This window comes from Mytilus edulis, chromosome 9 (assembly GCF_963676685.1).
Source record: "Mytilus edulis chromosome 9, xbMytEdul2.2, whole genome shotgun sequence".
Taxonomy (NCBI): Eukaryota; Metazoa; Mollusca; class Bivalvia; order Mytilida; family Mytilidae; genus Mytilus; species Mytilus edulis.
In genome coordinates, this window is record NC_092352.1 from 9,917,287 (window position 1) to 9,939,365 (window position 22,079).

General features: G+C 31.1%; 1 protein-coding gene across 5 annotated transcripts in view; it reads right to left on the bottom strand.

The window, feature by feature from the left end:
• Nucleotides 1-3,056: 3,056 nt before the first annotated feature.
• LOC139489492 (DNA-dependent protein kinase catalytic subunit-like) overlaps nucleotides 3,057-22,079 on the bottom strand; it is an 89,714-nt gene continuing 70,691 nt past the window's right edge. For 4 of the 5 annotated variants that reach the window (XM_071275935.1, XM_071275938.1, XM_071275937.1 and 1 more), the window contains 15 exons: nucleotides 20,075-20,197; nucleotides 18,540-18,628; nucleotides 18,088-18,172; nucleotides 17,299-17,502; nucleotides 13,313-13,381; nucleotides 13,018-13,180; nucleotides 12,429-12,496; nucleotides 11,685-11,905; nucleotides 10,524-10,616; nucleotides 9,841-9,996; nucleotides 7,910-8,111; nucleotides 7,403-7,591; nucleotides 6,932-6,980; nucleotides 5,145-5,244; nucleotides 3,057-4,672 (listed from right to left, as the gene is read on the bottom strand). In XM_071275935.1, the coding sequence (XP_071132036.1) occupies nucleotides 4,456-4,672; nucleotides 5,145-5,244; nucleotides 6,932-6,980; nucleotides 7,403-7,591; nucleotides 7,910-8,111; nucleotides 9,841-9,996; nucleotides 10,524-10,616; nucleotides 11,685-11,905; nucleotides 12,429-12,496; nucleotides 13,018-13,180; nucleotides 13,313-13,381; nucleotides 17,299-17,502; nucleotides 18,088-18,172; nucleotides 18,540-18,628; nucleotides 20,075-20,197 (2,028 nt within the window). In that variant the 3' untranslated portion in view covers nucleotides 3,057-4,455. Of the gene's footprint in view, nucleotides 4,673-5,144; nucleotides 5,245-6,931; nucleotides 6,981-7,402; nucleotides 7,592-7,909; nucleotides 8,112-9,840; nucleotides 9,997-10,523; nucleotides 10,617-11,418; nucleotides 11,439-11,684; nucleotides 11,906-12,428; nucleotides 12,497-13,017; nucleotides 13,181-13,312; nucleotides 13,382-17,298; nucleotides 17,503-18,087; nucleotides 18,173-18,539; nucleotides 18,629-20,074; nucleotides 20,198-22,079 lie in introns of all 5 variants that reach the window. The other variant, XM_071275936.1, reaches the window with a different exon arrangement.

Here is a 22,079-nt window from a genome sequence, read left to right on the forward strand (position 1 = left end):
AGTATTGGAGTAATCTCCCTTTTTATTCCTTATTAGGTAAGAAGGGGGCGGGGCTTATTTCATACACGGTTCGTAATGGTGTTATGTCCCTTTATAAAAATCAAAACGGTACTGAAAAAAAATCTTAAAAGTTCCAACAGACGAAGAAATTGATGATTAAGATTGAAATAAATTCATAAAACACCTTTAAACCTTACAAGTCGTTATTGTTGGCATCTGTTTTTGTAGTATTTTCTTAGTGCTAACAGTATTGAAGGCTTGCTCATTTTGAGAATCACTAGTCTTTATTTCACATGTTAAGATAGTCGGTAAGATAAATTCGTTACATAGTGTGCTAGTGACGTAATACGGTATATATGGGGTCAGTAAATTCCAGATGGGGATTCGAGCTTCGCTCTCACCCCATATGGAATTTACTGACCCCATATATACCATATTAGGTCACTAGCACACTATGTAACTAATAATATCGGAAACTATCAGAAGATAAATCTACCAAAGCGAAATAGAATATGTACGACTAAAGAGAAAATACTTTTGTTCTAAAATCTTTGCACATTTATGATTAATTATTGTAATCTATTATTCATTTAATGACTTAATTAATACCCCTAAAGAGGACAATCAGTTTTTTCTTGAAATTTCTGTTATTGAATAACAAGAAAGAAAATAAATCTCGAAATTAATTTGAAACATTGATACTCAATAGTTTTCATGGAAAATATTCACATTCCTTTGGGATAATTAGTGTACGTCCAGTGGCATATATATTACATGCATGTCGAAACAGGAAATTTGGCATAAAGTACTTTCAGAATCATTGTTTGAGAACAATCTAATTGAAATATAAATCTGTGATTTTTCTATGTCCATAACTTTGATGAACCAAAGCAAGTTATATATCGACCTGTATTTGAACAGAGACATAATGTATGTCTCTGATCTAAATCAAATTGATTCTCTTCTTCTTCTTTTGGTATACAATAGTCCATCAACATCCGATGATTACATACTGTTGGCATACGTGGACTAGTCTATTTACAAAACTTTTACCCCAATTTAAACAAAATGTATTCCTTTCTTATGTTCAATGTAGACATGTATACATTTTAAATTGTGAATATCTATAGTTCTGTAACTTTCTATCCAGGCGTATTTATAAACGAATGGTTGACAAGTGCGTACATTTTTGTTAAATCAATATTTCTCGTATGTTATAATCTGTCCTTCACGAGTATGTACTTACATTTTCCCAAAACCCTTGGAAAAAATATGTAAATAGATTTTTCTTTTACCAAATCTTTTTTTTTTTGGAATTATTTAGATTTTTATAAGTAATATTATTTACACCAGAAATGTTATTTATAAACAAGCGTACGAGTTTAGTTATGACTAGCATATCCCTATCGGTCACGCAAGACAGAGATGTATATTAGATTATACACCTGATAGTTCAAAATGGAAAGTTACAAATACCCTCGGAAGTGAAACGATGCATGAACTTGCAAGCCTGACAGGAAATAGCTTGAATACCTGGACGTGTCGCCTCGCAATACCTTTGCAAGGCGTAATACCTTTAGCCATGCTGGTGATCAGATAAGGGAAGGTTTGAATTTATTCAAATAAGTTAATTATAAGAATTATGGACAAATTAGATTTTCGAAAACAATTTTCACGGAACACTTATGTATGATTATTTATGACTTTTAACTTTGACTTTTTAACTAATTCCCATTTAAACAGTTTAAAAACAACAGACCACGATTATTTAAAAAGATAATAACATTTTCCGTATCAAGTTAGTTAGTCGGGTAAAACAACCGTACAATTGACAAGATATGGACACGCAATGACAACTACATTAGGTTACTGTAGTTTTGGTCCTTTGTGGTTTATAGACATATTGTGGTTTCTAATCGGACAAGATGATAAAATGGCGGCATGCAGAGGATTGATACTCTAAATTTAAAATTGATGGTGATCTCTTATCTAGCAGAATAAAACTTTAATATCTATGAATTTGAGTATTTTTATACAAAATGGACACAATTTCAATTTTTGATTTTTTTGCAAAGTTTCCCTTTAAAACTGTTGAACCAAAATAGGTATCCAAAAAGACAATTCAGTTTATAAATTCTAACATTGCACTATTATCTATTTGCTTTATGAACAACCATTTTCTAATTCCAACAGAACATGGAATGCATGTGCATAAACATCAAAATCATAATTGCAATTTCAATCATATTCTTAATTTTTTTTGGATGTATTGTCTTAATTATGAAATTAAAATTAAATACCATTATGACTGGTTTAAACCCACCACATGTTTCACTCTATCAAGTCAGGACCAGAACTACATATGTGTTGTTTGTTCCTTTGTATGTCTGGTTTTATTCCCCACAGCAGTCAGGTGGTTGATGTAGCCTGTGTTATGTTTGCCGAGTTTACTGTTTAGTGTTTATCACTTTTTATAAACTATTAAGTGCAACAATACAGACCCTTATGTGAACAGTTTTAAAAGTTCCTCTTATTTTGTTGTACTCTATAAGAAAACTGTAGCATTTACAAACCAGAGGCTCTAAAGAACCTATGTCTCCTACCTAGGTCAATGTGCATTGTCAAAAATGGACATTTTCTAACTTTGTAGACTAGAATAGAATTCATTCATGTCAAAAATTCTTTTTCGTTGATTTTTTAATAGCTGATAAAAGTTTCTTTCTATCTTATTTAGTTTTTGTCCAAAAACCCCAAAAAGGGTCAACAAATAAGTCATTTAATGGTTTTCATTCCTTTAGTTTACTAGTTTACTAACAATAGACAATTAACTTTCCAGTAATATCACCGGAAAAGTTCATCAATTATGTGCACCTTTATGGTGAAAAATACCAAAAAGAGGGGATTGCCTGTATCCATGCAGATGGATCATTTGAAATCTAAATGCTAAAATCACATCTACCATTCATGTGCCTTAACAGATGTCAAATTATCACAAAATCTTATACTAGGTCTTGGAGTTCAAAGTGTTAATGTCATATATATAACTAACACACAGGGAATCTTAACTATTTTATTAAATTTCTTTTTGAAGTATGAGACAACACTACAATCTGTAATATAAACTTTAACAAACAAAACTTGTAAAGCAATTCAGAATAATTGTAAAATTCTTCAATAGCACTAAACAATTTAAGAGTAAATTCTCAGGTTCTTCCTTGGTTTAATGTCAAACATGTATTGTTCACTAACTATATAAAACACATAGCACAGTTTTAAAGAAACTGAGTGACACAAAATGTAACTTTATAAAAATACATGATTATCTATTAAATCAATACAAAAAAAAAAATTAAATGCAATGCATTGTTAATCTATAGATGATATCAGCTTCTAACATTGAATACTATCACCACTAGGAGAAAAGTCCTTCCTAAAAGGGATAATAAAAAACTAACCAATCTTTATTTATCATTCTAAATGAGAATAAATATCTAATTCCAATAGCACAGTATAAATACTAGTGTACAAGATTACTGAGTCACTTGTTTTATGTTAAGATAAGACTTGCTGGCTTTTGGAAAAATACAATAATAATTCTCTAAATTTCTTCCTCATATAGATTTTAAATTATTGCCAAAACATTGTTTCTTTGCATAATGAAGAATCTCTCAGCTAAATGTTATTTTGTTAAAGCTAGGTCAAAAATTCATTTAGGATTGGTACTCTTCTAATGTTTATTGTTAGATTTTTTTTTAATAACATAGCACAGAAATCTTCAGTGGGAGACTTCCCATTATGATAAATAAAATGTTGACATTTAATGCATAGTTCATTGTAAAAATATCTCACATGATTGTTTAAATGATCAAATACTACACTTATCAAATATGAAGTCAATAGAATACAATGTATTCATAAAATATTGTGAACTATCTATAGTATAGACATTCTATAGAAGTACATTTTTTTACAACAAATGTTATTCAGACTACTACATGTATGAAAATTTCAAGCTAAAATAACAGTACTAACAGTACATGTACTGTTATTCGAAACTAGTCAAGAACAAACTAACTGAAACACAAAGGAAATGATTATTATTTTCATAACAAAATAAGGGTTATACACTTAAATGTTCTGCTTTAGCTTAATTGATACTATGTTGAAAATCTGCCTTCAGGTATCACAAAATTCTTATAATGAAACTGAAACATGAGGTAGGTCAAATGTGTCAGACAGACATGTACACTTTCAAGACAGCTGATTTTATTCTTTGCATTTCCTCATTTATGACAATATGATTATAAAAGTAGTCTTTTCATCAAAGGGGCAGATCATCTATGTCACATCAAAGGGGCAGATCGTCTATGTCACATCAATAATACAACAAATGCAGTTTTATACACAATGTAACAATTTCACTAACAATAAATGCAAGTTTGAAGGTCAGAACAATCACATCCAAGGTTCCCAGCCAGCATAAGTTCTACCGAGGATATTTGGATCAGTAGCTTGGTCAATCAGTGCTGCCACCTGTTGTTCTACAGATAATCCTTTATCAGGTAACTGTGATCGGATATTGTCCTTTGGATCACCAAAAGCTACATTCTCAAATGCTTTTAAAGCCTTTGAAAATTGTGTGTGTCTCTTTTCTCCAAGTTTTAATTCATCTCTGAAAAAATAACAAAATATCTTTTAAAAGGAAATCAAAATCTGCTGTTGCAACTACAAAATCTCTGATAAGTAAAAAAACTCACAATATAATGCATAGAATGTGCCACAATAAAAGATCAGCTTTTTCAGTTTATGCAGTTATAATTGAAGGTACTCGTCTTGATCAAGGCCAAATATTTATCATAAATGATTCCAACATTAAAAAGGGTATATACACCTCAATCCATTTTGTAATTTGAAATAAGTGTGTTGAAAAGGGTCTGTATTAGAATGAGATTTTCATATAATTACTCAGTTTAAGGCATAAATATCACACACAACCTTATTTCAATAGTTTTTTTTTGTCTCTCTTTCAAGACTTTATTTCTGAATGAATAGCTCTGTCTGTTACTCTTATATCATGTGTAAGAATAAGTGACCTACTTAGATGCTCACTCATGAACAAATTATGTTAGGGAGATAATACACACCTGGTTATAATTCTTGGGTTATGTCCCTTCATTTTTCTAAGTGCATATTGGACTTTTTGTTTGGAGAACCAAGATCTATCTTCTTCAGTTTCTTCAACAGCTGAAATTAAAACAAAAACAAAAATTGATGGAAATACAAAACAAGGTTGCCTTAACTGGTCTTACACCAAAGTTAAATCATTAAACATAAAGCAACATCTTTCTACATGACTTGAACAAAAGATGGACCATTATAATAATATTCTGAAGCCTTTCAAATCTTAAACACAGTGTCCAACAATTTAAAAGACGCATGAAATTACAAAATTGACAAATGCAATGAGTTATTTCAAATCCTACAAACATAAACTGAAAGAATTACAATCAAAGCAAACCACATTTAATGCATAAGAATGAAATATAGGGGTATCCATTTTGGTAAACAGTAAAAACAGTTGCAATCCAGAAATGCACATAAAGCTTGTAAATGATAGCTCATTCTATAAAACCTTGTAATACAGCTAACCACACATTTGGTCCAAACCTTAAGAAGAATCAAATAAGTGACCAAAAAACACACACCAACAATTTGAACAAAGATATGCTTTTAGTATGTGCAAGTGGACGTACCATGACTTTTGATGTACATATTTTACTACATGTATATGCCATTCCTATGAATACCTACTGTTAACATGTAGGCAATAAATTTGTTCATGTTGTAGCATACATGTGATGGACTGTAAAATTCAGATCAGGAGATTTGGAAATTTTGGTCAGGAGATTGGACCTCAGATCAGGAGGTTTTTTATCGACATATTTTTCGTCGTAAAACTAACCGTATGATGTGTTTTTTTCTTCAATCTTCCTTGTGAATGGCATTAGTTAAAGTCTGCATATATTAAGGAATAATTGAGAAGAATCTTTTTTTCTTTTATTTTACATTGTTGATTGCTCATGAGAATCTTTTTTTCTTTTGTTTTACATTGTTGATTGCTGATGAGAATCTTTTTTTATTTGTTTTTCATTGGCATTGGCTTGAGATATAAGAGAGATTTATGCTATACATTTATTACATAATAAATAATAAATTAACAAACATTGTTGAACTTTGTCAAATATTTCTGTTGTTTTGAAACTGGTGTCTTTGAAGATAACTGTCGTTTTGGCATTTTGAACACATATAATGGTGTACAAAATAATCAATTTGCTTATATAATTTTTCAGTCAGCTTGTGTAGCAAACAGCTCACATTGAGCTGAAACCATTCCTTTTTCCAGTATTTTCATCTCGAGATTTGCATATACAATAAGTGTTTTTCTCGGCATCAAAAAACTTCCGATAAATTTTTGGACAACAACATTCCATTTTCCATCAATGCCGGTATTTATCGGTATTTGCTTTTAATCATCCTTGGCGTGTGCCATAAACAGAAGCCACATCGAGTAATTGATATACAAACACCTTATGATTGTTCAATCAAACTATTATCACTTGTTAATTAGCCTTTAGCAAGAATTAAAATCTCCACATGTTGCGTAATCAGGTAATGTCAGTCACACCGGATATGTTCGATAAACCTCGTGTTTTTACGACTTAAAAAATCTCGGGTTTTTACGATCTCAATGATAAATTTTGTAAACAAAATAGTAAAAATGGCGACTGAAAATTTTCATTCATGAAATTTTTTCTACACGGGATTTTTTTCTCTTCGACGGGAGGACGGGAGGGGACCCCTGAAAACGGGAGTTTTGTACTCCCGTCGGGAGGTTCACATGTATGTTGTAGTACTAGTTACACTAAATTACCTTCAATGGAATCTTCACCCATGGCCTGTTTTTGTTTCTCTGCATTTATCTGTAAAAGTAAAAGGAAAGTAAATTCCTGAAGTTTCACATTTATAGTAATTTTATCGAGTATAAAATATATATATCGTTTAAAAGTTACTAATAAGAGGAACAAAAAGTAATCTCTTCTGTGATGCATTACTTTTACGAATTTTTGAAAGGTTACATATATCAATATATTTGACTGTTGGATTTTATAGTTGAAACAATATCTTTCCTCTATTTTAATTACTTTCCTGACTTTCCTGACTCTTGATTTCTTTTCTTATTTTGGATAATGGGTATCTTTAAGCTTTAAAAATGTTTTGTTGTCGTGAAATATTTTTGGAATGATGATATGGGATATCACCTAAACAAGTTCAATGTTTCTGTGGGTTTCATTTTGAAACCATAAAACATGATATCTTGAAAAATTATTCACATAACACATACCTGCCAATCAAGTGAGGGTTCTTTGATAAAAATATCCATAGTATTAAGTAATAGATCATAGTCTTCCCGTAAAGCTCTCAGGGTATGTATCATAGTACTCTCCATAAGTCCTTTCTCTTGTAAAGGCATCATAAGGTTACGGATCTGTCTGGTTAGACGGAATGGCATTAGTTCTGGGATGGGTAAGAACTGAAATATAAATCACATACCAGTGAATCTTTATATAATAAATTTATACATCATATTATTCATATAATATTAAAGTCTAGTCACCCAAAAATAATTTGCTTTCATAAAGGCAAGAATGCTATATATTATATTACCTGGCAATCTTCAAACTGTTTTCCTTAAACAGTCTACATAGATATAATATTAAAAACACATATTAGTACTACAATATGCAATCTAAATGCTATGATAATTCTGTGCAGATGCCATAATCTATGTCATTGAATCCAGTGCACGTTTCTCTATATAAATAATCCTGTACACACAACTATTTTTTACCTGAGTAGCAGAACCAAAAGCATGTCCAAAATCAATGCCCACCATCTGTCCAGTACTAAGGTCAATCATACTATTAGACAAGTGACGATCTCCAATGCCTAGGATATACTGACAGATAGACATCACTGCATACGATACAGCACAATTAACACGTAATACATGGAAGGCTTCTGGGGAGGTGCTCATTTGTCGGAAAGATCTCCTGAAATAAGATACAATGTGACATTTAGATACAGTACAATTAACACGTAATACATGGAATGCTTCTGGGGAGGTGCTCATTTGTCTGAAAGATCTCCTGAAATAAGATACCATGTGACATTTACCGTAGATACAGTACAATTAACACGTAATACATGGAAGGCTTCTGGGGAGGTGCTCATTTGTCTGAAAGATCTCCTGAAATAAGATACCATGTGACATTTACCGTAGATACAGTACAATTAACACGTAATACATGAAAGGCTTCTGGGGAGGTGCTCATTTGTCGGAAAGATCTCCTGAAATAAGATACCATGTGACATTTACCGTAGATATAGTACAATTAACACGTAATACATGGAAGGCTTCTGGGGAGGTGCTCATTTGTCGGAAAGATCTCCTCAAATAAGATACCATGTGACATTTAGATACAGCACAATTAACACGTAATACATGGAAGGCTTCTGGGGAGGTGCTCATTTGTCTGAAGATCTCCTGAAATTATATACCATGTGACATTTAGATACAGTACAATTAACACGTAATACATGGAAGGCTTCTGGGGAGGTGCTCATTTGTTGGAACGATCTCCTGAAATATGATACCATGTGACATTTAGATACAGTACAATTAACACGTAATACATGGAAGGCTTCTGGGGAGGTGCTCATTTGTTGGAACGATCTCCCGAAATAAGATACCATGTGACATTTAAATACAGTACAATATACAAGCAATACAGGGATAGCTTCAGGGAGATGCTTATTGTCACATGAGTTATAGCTATATAACTAAGTTTAATCCATCATTTTCTACATAGGAAAATGCCTGTACCAAGTCAGGAATATGACATGTGTTGTCCATTTGTTTGATTTCTTTGAGTTTTAATTTTGCCATTTGATTACAGACTTCCTACTTTGAATTTTCCTCCAGTTCAGTATTTTTGTAAGTTTACTTTTTTCTTAGATTCCAACCAAAAATATTTGGAATATCATAATGTCTTTTATATCAAATATATATTAAAAAATAAAAGAAGAATGTATCCATGGTACACAGATCGCTTGTTAATATTCCATTTCCATTTTCAAAGAGACATAACTCCAGAACAGCAAAAGTTATGCCACCTGTGTTCAAATTAGATCTGTGTTTGGTGGTAATAAGAATTGTGTTTTATAAAATTTGGTTGAGGGAAACTAAAATTAGAGAACAGAAACTAATGTTGGGACTTACAGACAGAGATGTAAAACTAAATTCTCCATCCACTTTATATTTTGAAAAGCTATCATTTCAAATTGTATTTTAAATTGTATGGATTGCTAATAATCATATTGTGAATAACAATATTTGAAACTAGTAATAGTGTATGTAATAAGGAGTTCGTAGATTGTTAGATAAAACTACCATCCCATATCACTGACTGGTTCAAATGTTATTAAGCATTCTCTTCTTCAGTTATCATACCTGCCAACTGTCACTATTTGCTGGTGGGATTTCCCCCATGAAAGCTCCCAAATGAAAATTTTTAAAGAGGAATTTTGTACCAATTTTAACAAAACAGTTAATTTTACAATGGCTAAAGGCCTTAAAAAGTATGAACAAGCCAAAAAACAACATAACGATGCATTTGAAGGCCCCCTTGCAGGTTTTTTATGGCTGTAAGAGCCATCTTGCACACAAAACCCCCATGGGCATTTGAAAAAGTTGGCAGGTATGAGTTATACCATACTCACCTCATAAGATCCCATGGTATTCGACTTTCTTTATTCTTGAATTCTCTGATAGTCTCTGTTTTATTGTATCTTAAGTACATTTGACAGTATTGTACTATTTGGTTCTCCTTGGTTAACTTTTTCAACCAGTCTACATGTAGAATCAAGGGACCAGTTCTGAAACAATATTTACATAAATTATGTTAACTTTTTAACCAGTCTACATGTAGAATCAGGGGACCAGTTCTGAAACAATATTTAAATAAATCATATTAACTTTCTTATTTTCATCAAAAGGGTTAATTGATTATGAGACTACTCTATTGTTCCCATCCTCTTGTTAGACCATCTTGGTGTATCACCTGCTTCATTGTTTAGGGTACAATAATATGAAATTATTTTGTTAAGTTTGAGATAGAAAAGCTTTATAATCATACATTCATTAAATAAATTTTCGCTTAATAATCATACATACATTGTGGAGAGTTGTTTCAATCATACCACATCTTCTTTTTATATCAAATAAATTTTTTAACAAGGACTTTTTAGTGTCTTTCTGATAGATGTCTTCCTTATCAATTTGAATGAAGTAACTTGATGTCTGAATTATAAGAAATCACCTTGAAAACATATTCAAAACCCACAAATGGAATTAAACACTAAAATCCCTTAGACCTCTACATAGTTTATAAAATAAATCTTACTTTCTATCATCAATGTTTTCTCTCTCTGTCAGACTTCCACGTAAGAATTCTTTCAGTGGAATTGTATTCTTCACCCATTCTATCAATCCAACCCTGAAATTAATGTAATTCATGGCAACAGTAAATTAATGTAATTCATGGCAACAGTAAATCAATGTAATTCATGGCAACAGTAAATCAATGTAATTCATGGCAACAGTAAATTAATGTAATTCATGGCAACAGTAAATCAATGTAACAGTAAATCAATGTAATTCATGGCAACAGTAAATTAATGTAATTCATGGCAACAGTAAATTAATGTAATTCATGGCAACAGTCATTTTATGAGGATATTTTATCATGGGTAAAAGCTTTCTTATAATTGATTTGTTATTGCAATTCTTATAGGACAAAATAATAATCTGGAAACACATCTAGATTTTGTTCAATTCTATTTTGTCTGTAAAGCCAACTGTCTAAATTCAGTAAACATGATATAAGGTGGGGTTTTTTAATTTATTTAACATAACTGATAAACCATTTTTTTTAGGAATTGAACAATGATTTTTTTAAGCATTGTTTGAGCACTTACAAAGCTTTCCTGAACATTTCAATTAAGCCTATTTAGTTTCTCTCTAACTTCTTAGTTTTTGTTAACAAAGGGAGTAAAAAATCAAAGTGCTGGATCTGTAGATGTTTATTATTTCAAATAGGTAATAGACATGTATTATTTCAAATAGGATATAGATGTGTATTATTTCAAATATGCATTTAATCACATATTTAAGTTTTCTTTGACTACATCCTGTATAATGGACATAGAAACTTACCTGGATGTCATAGGGTTGACCTGGTATGGCTTGACATAGAGTTTTCTATGCCTACAAGCTGTATTATTGACATAGAAACTTACCTGGATGTCATAGGGATGACCTGATAAGTCTTGACATGAAGTTTTTGATGTCTACATCCTTTATTATTGACAAAGACACTTACCTGGATGTCATAGGGATAACTTGGTACGTCTTGACATGTCTTGACACAAGACATTTAGTTTACGATGCCTACATGCAGGATTATTGACAAAGATACTTAACGGGATGTCATAGGGATGACCTGGTATGTCTTGACATGTTGTTTACGATGCCTACATGCAGGATTATTGTCAAAGACACTTACCTGGATGTCATAGGGATAACCTGGTATGTCTTGACATGTAGTTTACGATGCCTACATGCAGGATTATTGACAAAGACTTGATTCATTAGATGGAAGAGTTGTTCTATCCTCTGGTCCTGTCTAAGGTCTTCTCCTCCCTTCACAAGATAATTATAGTCTTTCTCATCATTTCCACGGATAGTTAAACGTTTTGGTTTTCTGATAGATGACATTACAAGAATCTGAAAGCATTACAAAACTTAATATGTTAACTCCATGTTCCAACCTATCAGTTTCCAATGAAAACAGTATTACTGTCTGATTTTTCAGTGAATATTAACATCTTTCGAAATTTGTCCTCACATTTACAGTTTGAATTCACCAATTTTTTTGTATTTCAATACTCACAAGGACAATAACTCTTCTTAAGGTAAACACTATAACAATTTTCTGGCGATGTCAATATCTGCCTTTTTAAAACTTGGATTTACAGGTCAACTCTCAGTTCGCAACTCAGTTTCAAAATATCAAGCTGTTCATAATTCTAGTTTACATTGATAGGGTATCAATAAAGGAACCAAAAGAGCAAACATGATATAAAGGTCAATGTGCTTGTTTCGCAATATTAGCCATTGAAATTTTGGCGGGAAAATGTTCTCAATTGATTTTTCATAGCTTTATCATTGACAGAGGATTTCGAAAATCTGACAAAAATTCCAAAACTTGACAAGCAAACATCCTTTAGTGATCCTTTTTTATACTTACCCTTGGATCAAATCCTACGACCTTGACATGATACTCTGGCATAGGTTTACTTTCTCCATTATATTGCCCTTAAAAATAAAATGCAAATCAAATCTTTTTTAAATGTAAGATAACTCTAAATTCCTTAATTTTTAAGCAACAATTTTTTCCTTGCACAATATGATTTAACAAATTTTAAAACTATTTGCCCTGCTTGTTCTAAAGCACAAAAATAATTAGATTTCCGATTTGTAACTAAGTTAGAATTTATAGTCCTGAAAAAATACATATTTTGTTGTTTTAAATGGGCACTAGGCAACAATTAGGTTTCAAAAAATCAAAAGCTATATCCCAAGAATAAAGTCTCTAACTGTTACATAGACTTTGTCTTTTAGTATTAGTCTTGTGAGATTTTAACATCTGTCAACAACTGTAGCCTTAATATACATCAACTGATATGGTTAAAGTATAAATAAGAAGATGTGGTATGAGTGCTAATGAGAAAACTCTCCATCCAAGTATCAATGCATAAAAACTTTAAAATTATAGGTCAAAGTACAGACATGGAGCCTTGGCTCACATCGAAAAGCAAGCTTTAAAAGATTTGTACCTGGAATTTCCAGTCTTCTTCCCTGAGTACTACCACTAAAGTCAGCCATCCATTCACAATAATCAACCAGAGATCTGGGTGGTATCAACTCTTTTTTCTTGTTAATCCCTTTCACTTCTTCATCCATCTCTGTGTAAAGTTTACTGAAATTTATTTGGAATTCCTGTAAAAAAAAATGTGAAAACTGTTATATTGAGTCCTGCATAAAGTTAACTTTGTGCTATTGAGCGATTAACAACATCTTGCCTCCAGTTTCATTGAAAATAATTTGGCTAATATAAGATTCATATCATACCTTTAACGACATTGATCCTATTTTCTGTCCATCCTTTCCAAACACTTTTTCAACATCCTTTTTAAATTTCTAAAAAGTAAAGAAAAAACATACTAATGTCATCTTGGAACTTATTCATATCAAATAAAGAAATGATAAACACTAATCCAAAAAGGACTTCAACACATGACTTTAATGATTTCAAATAGTCAAAAATAATAAGAGTTAATAAAACTGTAAAAAATAGCAAATGTTTCCCACTGAAGGACTGAAAAATCTTATATGTCATCTAACTCAAGTTAAGTTTCTGATATAAACAATCTTTAGCTGATTCTAAACTCTGAAGGGATCAGAAATCTTTGACATTAAATTCCAACATTGGTATGAAAAATTCGTACATCCTTCCTAACAAAGTTAATTTTTAAAGCTCTATTTCCCATAGAATTATCTATCAACATTGTACTATGTTATCCCTGCCTGAATTTGGTTGTGTATTATCTGCATGCTTTATTCCAAAATTCAAATTGCCCGACAGAGGTGTAAATAATGCAGTACTACAAGCAAGGAATACATGAAAAGTTGATTCAACATGTTCACTCTAGCCGCAATGTTGTTTTGGACATTCCGACAAGTCACGATCACTCCAATTTCTATTAAAATTTCTGAATCATTTTAAACATCTACCTATGAATAATTTTAAGTAATTAAATAAATGGAGAACGTGTGACACAGATGATAATCCTGTTGCATATAACTTTATAAAGGGACATAACTAGAGAACTGTAAAAGTGACACTACCCAAATTTTTAACTTGTTCTGTATTTTATGGACAGATGTAAGGACAGGCGTACAGACAGACAAGGGTAATACTAAATGGCAGTGTCATACCAAGGTTATAATCAAAGAGCTGATAGCTCTGAAGTGGAAGAAGGTGAATAAAAGGTAACTTGAATTACCATAAAAGCAGCCCCACTTACCCAGGCTGCTTTGTTCCATTATCGTTAAAATGTATTTTTTTTCTTCAAACAAGAAAAGGTCATAAGTACATGGATTTCCCATCCGTACAATCATTATCTATGTTCAGTTGACTATGAAAATTAGGTAAAATCTTTAATTTGGCAGTAATTAAGAAGATCATATCAAGAGGAACACATGTGTACTAAGTTTCAAGTTGATTGGATTTCAACTTCATCAAAAACTACCTCGACCATAAACTTAAAAGTTGATTCAACATGTTCACTCTAGCCGCAATGTTGTTTTGGACATTCCGACAAGTCACGATCACTCCAATTTCTATTAAAATTTCTGAATCATTTTAAACATCTACCTATGAATAATTTTAAGTAATTAAATAAATGGAGAACGTGTGACACAGATGATAATCCTGTTGCATATAACTTTATAAAGGGACATAACTAGAGAACTGTAAAAGTGACACTACCCAAATTTTTAACTTGTTCTGTATTTTATGGACAGATGTAAGGACAGGCGTACAGACAGACAAGGGTAATACTAAATGGCAGTGTCATACCAAGGTTATAATCAAAGAGCTGATAGCTCTGAAGTGGAAGAAGGTGAATAAAAGGTAACTTGAATTACCATAAAAGCAGCCCCACTTACCCAGGCTGCTTTGTTCCATTATCGTTAAAATGTATTTTTTTTCTTCAAACAAGAAAAGGTCATAAGTACATGGATTTCCCATCCGTACAATCATTATCTATGTTCAGTTGACTATGAAAATTAGGTAAAATCTTTAATTTGGCAGTAATTAAGAAGATCATATCAAGAGGAACACATGTGTACTAAGTTTCAAGTTGATTGGATTTCAACTTCATCAAAAACTACCTCGACCATAAACTTTATAACCAGAAGCAGGACGGACAGACAGACTAGAAAACATATTGCCCATAAATGGAGCATAAAAATAGTAAGACTTGTTACATACCTGCCAACTTTTGAAAGTTCCCATATGGGTTTTTACTGCACAACAATTTTAAAGGTTACAATTTTTAGCGACGTATTTTGCAAGATCTGGATTGTCTAGAAAAAGTGTCATATTTGTATGATGAACTTACATGCCTTTTCCTTAAGTCTGTTTGCATGATTCTAGTTATATATTAAATCGGTAGAAAAAATATACATGAAGCTAGCAGACCAGGGTTTATTTTCCAGATTAAGAATATTAGATGCTTGTTGAAATTTCCAATTTTGAATTATGCACAAAGATGGACCTTTAACAGGTTGGGAACAACACTCCAAATGAGGGTAACCTAACTGGAAGATCATCACAACCCACTGTAAAAAATGAACACAAAATAGAATTTTTCAATAAAATGCTGAAAATAGGCTTTAAAGTATTTAAAAAATGCATTGCAAAAAACAAATATTTCATTACATAAATTTAAGTAGAATATTCCTATGATATTCCTTTTCATATTGGATACAAATTTTATTGAGTCTACTGCAGACACTTTGTAGTCAAAGTGTTTCAACTGAGGTACTACACAGGCGTCAAAAGGCGTCATTATGGAGTAAAGGGGGTGGCGTCAAAAAGCGTCATTATGGAGGAAAGGGTTAAGTACTGAATGGTCAAAACATCATGTTTTTTTATCGACATAAATTTTGTCATAAATGTAACCAAATGATGTAGAAATTGTGTTTTTTCTTCAAATTTCCATCAAATTGTAATGTTTATAGTTCCATTATTGCCTCTCTATTTGAATAAAATAAAATAATAAGAATCTGTTTCTTGTTTTGTTTTGTTTTGTTTTTGACAAATGATTGTTCACTGCTAGCAAATGAATCATTATATTTATATATCTTATCTGTATATATTTTTGTTCATGTCTTCATCTCCTATCAGTAGTAAATGTAAAGACAAATAAGAAAGAAATAAGCTCCACATGTATATTTGCAACATCGTAAATTAATTAACAAAACATTCTGTTGTAAACAAAATTATGATATAAACTTCAATTTAATCCTTGAAAGGAGGTCAAGATTGCTAAAATAATTTATAAATTTTAATTTTTTTATTTGTCAAAAATCATTTAAATTCATTTAATCAACATCCTTTTATGATTATTTGATTAAAATATTAATCATTTATAGTCTTTTTACAATTTACATTTTTATAAAAGCAAAATAACTGAAAACAGGATAAAACAAAGGGAAGTAACAAAAAAGTATTTCAATATTCCCAATACACATCGTTTTGATAACACAACGGCAGTTAGACGGAGGTAAACATCGTTGATTACCAGTATGTTTGACACCCAAGCTGTCAAGTGAAGCCATATAATTATACATCTTCTTTGATGTTCAGGTAAAATTTAACACAGGTGTCAATTACACCCGTACAGTAGTAAGAAATTATCAAATATGGCGTCTGAAAAATTTCATACACGGGAGGTTCACATGTATGTTACGAAGGGCATCTAATTCACATGACAAAGGAAAACCATGAATAAAGACAACACTTTATATATCCTTTTTATTTATATAAAAACAAAATCTTCTTGTCTGCAGGATTGCAAATTCGTAACTTCAAGGGCGAACTTGTAAACAGGGCGAGTTGTCCCGATACCAAATTCACGCATGCGTAATACAAATATCTACAGTTAAAACATATGTTACAAGTAAACAAATAACGTTCATGTGGATGAGATGAAATCTAATAATTTACATAAATAAAAGGGTCATATTTACGATAGTGATTGTTTTACAATCATAATTTACAAATTAAATGATTCAGATGCCTAATCATGTGTAAAAATCGGTGTCAGGAATCTAAGTTGTTTTGAAATTGTAATACACGAAATGAATGCGGCATACGGAGACTCAATGCCAATGGTCAGCCCCTTAAGTCTTCAGAAGACTTGACGTCTTCTTCCACTAAAAATCAAGTATGTATTGAAAATAAAATTACAGCAAAAGCTGTCCTTCTACGGATATTCTGAACACTCACCAATCATACAGTTATACATTTTATAAAACTTTATGCTTACTGCTCCAAACTTCTTGATGTAATTCCCCGTTTCTACCATTGAGGCTTGTGATACTTGACTAAGTCCTTGGCTAGAATCCACAGATTGTCTTGCTGATGATGTCATGCTATGGTCAAATATCAACTTATACATTTTTGCAAACTCAGCTTTTATTTTGTCTTTTTCTTTCTTCTTTATTAATAACTTTATGTCTTCACTCCAGTCCTTAAAGGAAAGGTAAATACTTCATGACTTTTCTGTTTCTTTGAACTGGGAATTTACATTTGTAAAAATTAGAATTCTATGTGGTTATCTTTAAATAAACTGATGCCACATAGATATGTCTTGCCTATGTAATTCAATCAAATAAACTGATGCCACATAGATATGTCTTGCCTATGTAATTCAATCAAATAAACTGATGCCACATAGATATGTCTTGCCTATGTAATTCAATCAAATAAACTGATGCCACATAGATATGTCTTGCCTATGTAACTCGATCAAAAATTTTGATGACACCAGAAACAGTTTGCCAAATTCTTGCTTCATCAATTTTTGTTGCAGGAGAGTCAAATACAGACCTTACTTCTACATCATTTGATTCTGTTGGAGAGGTGTTTTATTGGCAACCATACTACATCTTCTTATTTTTACACTGATATGGATCTCATTGCATATTAAATGTTCCTAGAACTGTCCAATCATTTTTAGAAAGTAAAAAATCCCTCTATTTACGAGAACAAAAAACTCTACAGTATCTGTATATTTGTTCTCAAAACACTTAAGTTTCTATGACATTCTACTCACCTTAAACAATTGGTCTGGCTGAGAAAACTGTTCCAATGCACTGACAAATTTTGAAACAAGTGAATCATTCAATAACTCCTCTATTCTGTAACAAACAAGAAGCAATCAAACTGTATTAAGTTTCATATCAGACTTTGAATACATTTGATTTACAGAGAGTTTAGTATCAATGTCTTTTACTCTCAAATATAAAGGGCAGAACTATTTCCTAAAGGTTTAAAAATATCAAATTCTGTCACAGCAACTAGTTGTTTTAAGTTAGTTTGATTAATGTAATTGAATCTGTATTAGAAACATAGGGCAAATGCTGCCTTGGTATAAAAAATAGTAGTATTCAAAGTAAAAATTTAGCAAAAAGTAATCACATTAATCAAATAGTAAAAAAAACCACTCACATAGCAAAAAGTAATTTCCATTCTTAATATTTTCAATATACCAAGGTATGTACTTACTTTTGTTTGACAGCCTTATTTTCCTTGTCTTCAGGAGTATTACCAAATGTATAACCTTCTCCACTTAATTTGAATGGGTATGTTACAGCCTGTTTATAAACATATCAAAAGTTATAAGTACAATCATATACTACCTAAATCCCATCAAAATTATAATACATAATCAAATTGTATTTTAAAACAGTTTCTTCAAATCGGTATACACCTGTGAACTCTAGGAATCTTAAGGGATTTAACATATTTTCCAAAAACATTAACTGAGTAACACATTGAATGATATCAAAAAGTTTATATTGTTCTTGGCAATTTTTTTATTGTTGGTACAAATGGCAACACTGTTTATGTCATCAATCTCAATTGATGAAAGATACACTTTTGTGTTACTTATTTAACAAGCCGTAACTCCAGGTATTCAATATTCAATGTTTGGGTTTGATTAGCACAAAGAATTATTCAAGCAAAATAATATTTCCAACAGTTTCTTGAAAAATAAAGAAAAGCATGAAATACATATTTGTTGAATGCATCACTGACAATTTAATATCTAATACACCAAACATTCATCGCTACATATAAAATAAAGGACTTTTTGTTTTTGATACTGACTTTATCACAGTAAAATATCAGGTGAGCAATACAGGTGAGTTTCAATATTATATATTCTTTTAAGACTTTGCAAATTACCGACCGTGCGAGGGCTGTATAGCCAGTCAAGGTCTTTAAACACTTCCATTTGTTTGTATTAGAAAATAATCATTACCTGTGGATATGTTTTAGCTATGTCAGTAATTATATTATGTATAGCTGTAGCTTCTGGTTTGTCTAACAAGGCTAAATAATCGTTACCTGTGGATATGTTTTAGCGATGTCAGTTATTATAATGTGTATAGCTTTAGCTTCTGGTTTGTCTAACAAGGCTAAATAATCATTACCTGTGGATATGTTTTAGATATGTCTACAATTATATTGTGTATAGATTTAGCTTCTGGTTTGTCTAACAAGGCTAAATAATCGTTACCTGTGGATATGTTTTAGCTATGTCTATAATTATATTGTGTATAGCTTTAGCTTCTGGTTTGTCTAACAAGACTAAATAATCGTTACCTGTGGATATGTTTTAGCTATGTCTATAATTATATTGTGTATAGATTTAGCTTCTGGTTTGTCTAACAAGGCTAAATAATCGTTACCTGTGGATATGTTTTAGCTATGTCAGTAATTATAATGTGTATAGCTTTAGCTTTCGGTTTGTCTAACAAGGCTAAATAATCGTTACCTGTGGATATGTTTTAGCTATGTCTATAATTATATTGTGTATAGCTTTAGCTTCTGGTTTGTCTAACAACGCTAAAAAATCATTACCTGTGGATATGTTTTTAGCTATGTCAGTAATTATAATGTGTATAGCTGTAGTTTTTGGTTTGTCTAACAAGGCTAAATAATTGTTACCAGTGGATATGTTTTAGCTATGTCAGTAATTATAATGTGTATAGCTTTAGCTTTCGGTTTGTCTAACAAGGCTAAATAATCGTTACCTGTGGATATGTTTTAGCTATGTCTATAATTATATTATGTATAGCTTTAGCTTCTGGTTTGTCTAACAAGGCTACCATCTGTCCAATCCACATTATAAACATCCAACAGGGTAGTTCTGCACACTAAAATATAAAATTCAAATTTATGTTCATTATAATAGGTTAACAAATATTCAATTGGTTGAAACTTTCCCACATGCCATAACAAGAAAACTGTGTTTAACCTATGTTATAATACTATTCCCCTCATTATGGATTTTCATGATTTATCCAATAATACACATAAAAATAAAGCAGAAGTATTCTAAAACTATTTTTTATTTGTGTTTTATGTAATTCTGTTTCTACAACATGTACAATGCCTTTGGCCAAATACATCACAATGTTTCAAAATTCTGAACTAATAAAATCATTAGAAACAAAAGTTAAAAAGACATACTTTAAATCTTTAAAGTCATATAAAACGAGTGAGTGGTGAAAAATAATGTTTATCCAATTCTTGAACCAATGCATGTATATATCATAAACTTAGTCCTCTGTGCACGATTTTATCATTATTTTCGCAAATATATCATATAATCGTCAATTTTTTTTCTCTTTGTTTGTTATGATTTAAAAAATATGGCTGCTCATTAAATGCCGTGTTCTGAAACCGAGTTTTACCGATTGTCACCTTAAAGTAAACAAATCACAAAAAGCATGGTTATTGAGCACGTGTTTAACATGTATAATCAGATATTTGTTTATTTCAATGACAGATCCATGCGTATTGCGGTCACCGGATTTTTAAGAGGAGGGTTACGCTCGGGTCACTATGCATACGGAAAATTTGTCGGCGAATTGCTTCCTGGAAGCAAGCAATTAAAAATAAGTAAACTTCTTCTAAATCTGGACAAATTAAAGAATTTTCCTCAGAAAAAGTATATTTATATAAGTTGTATAATAAAAACTATCCATTTATTTATAAAAAACATATGCATATTTTTTTTTTATTTGAGGTTTCTTATGACTTTAAGGTGGTACCTAACACCTTAACTAAAATTAATTTGGCCCGTTTAATTTTCATAATATTTTGACAATATATTTACTTTGACCCTTTGACAAAAATATAAAAATTTCTAAAAAATTGAACAAATCATTCTCTGGGAAAAATTTCATTGGATATATAGCAGTTTGACAAACAAGAATTTTGATCATTGAGAAGCTTAATATTTCCTTAACAATACAAAGTGATTAAAATGTTTAGCTGATTTTACAGAGTTATCTCCCTGTAGTGTTAGGCACCACCTTAAGTTGTTCTCCGTTAGATTGTAATGTTGCTTCCACCTGATGCTCATTTCGTTTTATGCAAATTAACATTTGTTATAGTCAACACATAAATCTTGGCCTTATGCAAGGGGAATCTTTATCTCCTCTTTTGTATTCTTTATATGTAAATGACATGGAAATGGAGTTAATAAATCAAAATTGTAAACCTTATGAGCTTAAAATGTTAAATTTATATCTTCTGATGTATGCAGATGATATGGTTTTATTTAGTGAAAATATACAAGATTTACAGCATATGATTGATAGTGTCAACACTTACTCGAATGAAAACAATTTATATATTAACTTTACAAAAACAAAGATTGTAATTTTCAGAAATAGGGGTAAGCCTAAACAGGAAGAAAAGTGGTTTTTAAATGGTGATACCATTGATATTTGTAATGAGTTTATGTATTTAGGCTTACTTTTTTATTACACTGGTAATTTTGTTAATACACAAAAGAGATTGTCAGAACAAGGAAAAAAAGCAGTATATAGTATGTTTAATAAAATACAGGATGACTATTATAACCATGAAACATTATTGACTTTATTTGAAACTTATGTTGCAAGTATTTTGAACTATGGCTGTGAAATTTGGGGGTTTCATAAGGCACCAGATATTGAAAGGGTTCAACTGTATTTTTTGAAACGTATACTGAAAGTAAAAAAGTGTACTGTTAATAACATGGTTTAT